The sequence below is a fragment of the Olea europaea genome, chromosome 13 (genome assembly GCF_002742605.1).
Source record: "Olea europaea var. sylvestris chromosome 13, O_europaea_v1, whole genome shotgun sequence".
Taxonomy (NCBI): domain Eukaryota; kingdom Viridiplantae; phylum Streptophyta; class Magnoliopsida; order Lamiales; family Oleaceae; genus Olea; species Olea europaea.
In genome coordinates this window covers 14178172-14183840 of record NC_036249.1, presented here as the reverse complement: position 1 = coordinate 14183840, position 5669 = coordinate 14178172, and the positions used below count along the sequence as shown (strand labels likewise).

The following is a 5669-nucleotide window of genomic DNA, read 5'->3' as shown; positions in this document are numbered from 1 at the left end:
AACAATTAAATAATTAATCAATCATATTAATCAATTATTTAATTAGCGGGCATATTTAGTTAAAATCAAATTTTAATTAAATACCGAATTAGAGTCCAATTCTACTTCAACAATTATAGGGCGGGATAATTTAATTGAAATCAAATTTTAATTAAATATCAAATTAGAGTCAAACTCTAATTTCAAAATTTAAAGCGGTAGAATTTAATTAAAATCCAATTTTAATTAAATAACAAAATTAGAGTCCAACTCTAATTCCAAGATCTTAGGGCGAACATATTTAATTAAAATCAAATTTTAATTAAATGTCAGATTAGAATCAAATTCTAATTTCAAAAATATAATTGGGTGAATAATTAATTAAAATCAAATTTTAATTAAGTATTAAATTAAAGTCAAACTCTAATTTAAATTGAATTCATATTTTAATCTAGGATAACACTCCTAAATAAAATAAAAATTCAATTGGGTCAAAATTTAATATTTAAGTTAAAATTCAATTTTAACGAAAATATAAAATGTCGCCAATTTTTAAATAAGATTTTAATTTGGGTCAAAATTAAAACTCTAGTCAAAATAGGTCAAAACCCACTTAAAACAATTTTAAAACCTTTTCAAAATTGCATTTAAAACCTCACTTGAAAAATTGCACTTTGACCCAAGATTAAAATTATAAGCAAACCCTTCCAATTTAACAAATCGCATAACAGGTCCTTATATCAAAATTTGCAAATTGACCCCTCTTCCATAATTGCAACTAGGGGCTTGCAATTTCCTAAATTACAGCTGAGGCCCCCGTCTCCACCCGATTGAGAAAACCCTAGAAAATTCAATTTTTTTATTTGTTACTTAGCTGGCGACGCCTATTAACAAGGGGTGGCGTTCGCGGCGGAGGCCGCCGCTTTCCTACCGCCAGCACGCAACGAGCAGCTGCTCCAAAACTAGCAGTAGCGGCGAGCGCCGTTGTCACTGTGCGCGGCAGCAGTCCGCTGCGGCGCTGCCAGCAATTGCCACCGGCTCCTCACCAGATCCCAATTATTATTATTATTATTGTTTAACATTATTAATGCTCCAATCCAAAAAATAATTTCTATTCAAAATCTAATTCTGAATATGAAAAATTATTTATTTCGTTAATCGCTAAAACAAGAAAAACAATCAACATTTAATTGTTCCAACATGCAAAGCAATTTCTAGCAAACACAAAGTAGGCTCTGATATCACTGTTGGGAATCTACTTATACATGCACAGCGAAAAATTAAAATTATTTCGATTTCTACCGATGATCCCTTTGTATTTAGATAGAAATCGTGATAAAGATTGTACCTTTGAAAAATTCTGTAAACATTTTGCTTTTCTTTTTCTTCCTGCAATATTGATTCACCATCCACAGCTATCCAATTGTATAGCCTCCAATGATGATCCTCACAGAGAATAAGATTGCAACTATCAGGGTTTTCTCCTCTTGTGCTAGCAAGAATAGTTATGAGAAAAACCATACGGATTGAAAATCCTAGCCATGTATTTATATAAGCTCAAACGGGTCTGGCCCTGTCCGGTCCAATATTTAATTAATCCATTTAAATAAATCCGGTTCATGAATTAATTAATTCGAGCCTATAAATAACTAACCCAATTAATTAATTTATCCAACGATTGTTAAATTAATTAGTTGACAAATTGCAATATTTCAATTCTCTTTTGTGTGTGACCCATTAGGTTCCGATCACGATTCCTAACGACGTGAAATGTTATTTTGATCTAATCAAAATTGATAAATTAAAACATCCTTTTAATTTATCGTCAATTCACACTCACCGTCCCAAATTGACATCTAGCAATGTGTCAGGACAATACATGTGACGGGAAATGTCATGTGGTATGACAAAATCAAACTCGTTCGTTTATCATGAAACTATAATCCCTTCGTCAATATGATCCGATCAATTACGAGATATGAAAGCATGTCAGTCTCGATTATCAATTATATCTTTCACTTCACTATTAAGTCAATATAAGTCAAAAACTCCTTTTCGACTTATGAGTACACTTTGGCCAAAGATTTCATCATCGACTTAATTGAATGAAACGGAGATGATAATCTCCTACTATCTAAGAGTGACGAATCATTTATTGGTCAATCACAACCTTCATACGATTTTTGCCGTACCCAAATGATGTCAAATTAGCAGCCCTTTGCAGAGCAACATCCAACAACGTCAAAGTATGACTGTCCTCATATAAGGTACTATGACGACCTCAAGTCAAAGGACCAATTCCACTATCGAACGTTAGAGATTAACCACCGACACTCAGATAGTTATCCATGTGGAATCTATCGGCGGGTCTCCAATGTTTTGTTCTATAACAAAACATCCACGTTTTCATTTAAGTGTCACCACACTTTAACTTGTGAGATTAGCTACTTACTTCACAAGTAAGAAATATCATACGTGATGGTCTATTCGTAATAATGATATCTTTCAGTTTATAGAATTTTAGAATTGAATATCTTTATCATATACATCGAGATTAATCGATATATGAGTATGGTTATTCCAAATACCTTTTTGGTATGATTTTTCAGTATTGTATAGTTTATCAGATTTCAGTATATAGAATTTAGTTTGTGCAATTTACAAAATAAAGATTTTTATGATTCCATTATGCTATAGTTTTAAAAGCATTATTATCTTTCATACTTTCTAGAAGTTGTAATAGCACAAGGGTTTTTAGAAAGTTTGCATAAATGAAAAAAACATACCTATTTGCGAAATATCAGCTTACTATTTACAAGCTCATATATTTTGTCACCCTTTTTTCCTATCAGATAGTAGTCGAGTTGCACAGGGTTGGAGCTTGTCGATCCACCGAGTTGAGCCACACATTGGCATTAGTTGTATGATTTATTTTGTTAGTTTATATAGTTCATATTTTATATTGGGATACATGCATCTTTTATCAGAAAAGTGAATTTGCAATTTATGTATCCATATTATGGGCTCGCTACCTATTCGGTATCTTTAGTTCATTTGGAGACTTTTATTTGTAGATAAAAGTAAAGATTGATTGTATTTTGAATAGTTTGTGTTTGACGGGCTGATGTACCCCTAATTTCAATTATATGTACAAACTTTAAGAAAATGATTATTGTTTAGGTGGTTCTAGTCTCTATTGCAAAGGAAGATTTGTCAAAATTTTTATAAAAATATTTCACAGTCAAAGCAGTTCAAAATTGTCTTGGTGGTGAGTCCGACACTTGGTTTGTATCTACGTACGTTACGTGTCGAATCCATTTGGGTGATTCGAAATGGGTAGTCTCACAACCCATTCAAATCTCATATGGACTTGACTATTGACATTTGTTTTTTATCTTAATATTAAAGCCATAAATCAACACTTGGACCAAGACTAGTTTAAAAGAATGGAAATAAAAAAAAAAAAAAAATCAATTATCAATTCAATTTATTAGAAATATAATCTGTTCTACACAAAAAGTATAGCTTATAAAAAAGGAAACTAACCTTGTGTTTCCTCTATGAAGGATGAGAAGAATTACTTTGAGGATTACCCAACATGCACATTAAAATAATAGTTCGAGACAGCAATTTATAAGCTTTATCAAATACACGTTCTGGAAGGCATTAAAATTAAACAAGCATTTCACGAGAGAAAGACAGACAGGGAGCCGGGGGGGGGGGGGGGGGGGGGGGGGGGGGAGGGAGAGAGAGAGAGAGAGAGAGAGAGAATTGGAGATTAACTGTTTGACTCAAACACTTCACTTCCATTTAGATTCATATCATAAATAAATAATTCTGATTCTGCAGTCCAATCTGCAAATCAAATGTAATAAGAAAAGTTTGAAGGGCATGACAAAGTAAGCACCTATACTAGTGATGATTTCTACTACTGATAGGTAGCATAACTCTATAAGCTTAGCTACACATGCTCTAGTACTGGTGAAAATAACTTTATGAAATTCAACGAGGGCAAGCTTCTATGAAAATGCAGGCACTCGCGTACTTCTTTTGAAGGTAGTGGCAATAAGCTACCAATATTGTTACCATAACAATGGAATATAACCAAACAAATGATGATTACAGTACCAACGCCCACACTTTTGGCATGCCTGAATCCAAGACCTTGCAGTCCCCAGATCATCAATTCTCCCATACCATGTCTCACTGGTTTTGAGATTTAATAAAGGCATAACATATTCAGAAGTAGGCAGCCAAATTGAATGTGAGAAAGGAAAATATTTGTTTCCTAAAATAGTATAGTTTGTACATGAGTGTTCTCATTATTGTAACTTACTGTATCTGATTATATTTCTTATTGTGAATTGATTCTCCTAGGAATAGCCGGATTGCCGGGAAAACCATTTTCCCCCTTTATTAGTTTTCTTATGCTTTCTATTTATAGTTCCTTGTACACGTCTAGAACTGATCTATGGAAAAGTCGAGAAATTATATCCAACATTGTATCAGAACCTCTGTAGAATTCTAGGGACTTCTTTCTGTCAAGCCAAGACTGGAACTTGAGACCGAACGATTCCAAATAATTAAGAATGATGAGGATTAAATTGAAAAAAAATAATAATAATAGTAAAAAAAATAAAAATAAAAAAATTGAAAGATGGAAGGCACAGGATACAAATAAAAAAGGATGTGAACTGAAACAAAGAAGACATCAAGGGACCAACTTGAAGAGGAAGAAATTGGATCAAACATTGCATCCGATAGCTTTAGCCATGCGATCACAAGGGTAGCAATTAGCAAATATGTTACCAGCATGCTCAAGGGATGAATCATGCTATCACATAGCTTTACAAGCTAGAAAAGAGTTCAATTCAACTTCTACATTAAATGAGATTAGGACAAGAGATTCAACCTAATATTGAAAGCTATAAAAAGGGTGGATGATCTTTTATTCAAAGGGGCAAACTTCTTTAAACAAAAATAAATAAATACAAACAAATTCAAAGCTTCGAGCACCGAATGATCAAACAAGCAACTTTAATATTTGGAGGGTGACGAACGAAGTAATGAAGCTTGTAATGGCAAGCAGTGCAGAGCTGCGCCTGCCCCTGGTTCAAACCACCGCGAATGATTGAAGCCCAAGACTATAATTGAGCACTTAATAGGAGGCACCCCATGCTTCTACTCTGTTATTAGTTTTAGTTATTCGTTTCATTGCACATAGAAAGCTAGGATTGCATTTAGTGCATAAGCAGACTTCAAAGACAAAACTTATGGGTGTACTTGGGATCTTATTCCTAGCGTCACCATTATGCAATAAATAAATAATCAGTAGTTTCCATGCAATCCTACAGCAATTATCGCTAGCTATCGAAAGTCCATGCAAACATGTGGCATAGTAGCCAGGGGATAAACTCTGCGATTGCAAGCCTTAAAGAGGTTCAATCACATGGCTCCCTCCTTTCATATATCTAAAACTCAAGAAATTCAAAAACACTCTCATACCACACATGCATAAAATAATATGATGGAAACATTCTGCAGAGTGAGGACAAAATGAATTTCAAATTTAGGTTATCGCTCCGTATTTTTGCTTTATTTGTTTGTGCGTGATTTTCCGCTATTACTCATTACTACTCATACATGTGCTATTTCTGTGCTAATGACAAATCTACCATCACATGTGGGGA

The 5669-nt window shown here is 33.6% G+C and overlaps 1 protein-coding gene across 1 annotated transcript in view; it reads right to left on the bottom strand.

Annotated features, from left to right (window-relative positions):
- Positions 1–5137: 5137 nt before the first annotated feature.
- The window catches only part of LOC111408472, an 8715-nt gene continuing 8183 nt past the window's right edge, over positions 5138–5669 (bottom strand). Inside the window, exons 7-8 of the mRNA XM_023038226.1 lie at positions 5485–5517; positions 5138–5395 (exon numbers count right to left, since the gene is read on the bottom strand). Of these exons, the coding sequence (XP_022893994.1) occupies positions 5138–5395; positions 5485–5517 (291 nt within the window). The remainder of the gene's footprint in view (positions 5396–5484; positions 5518–5669) is intronic.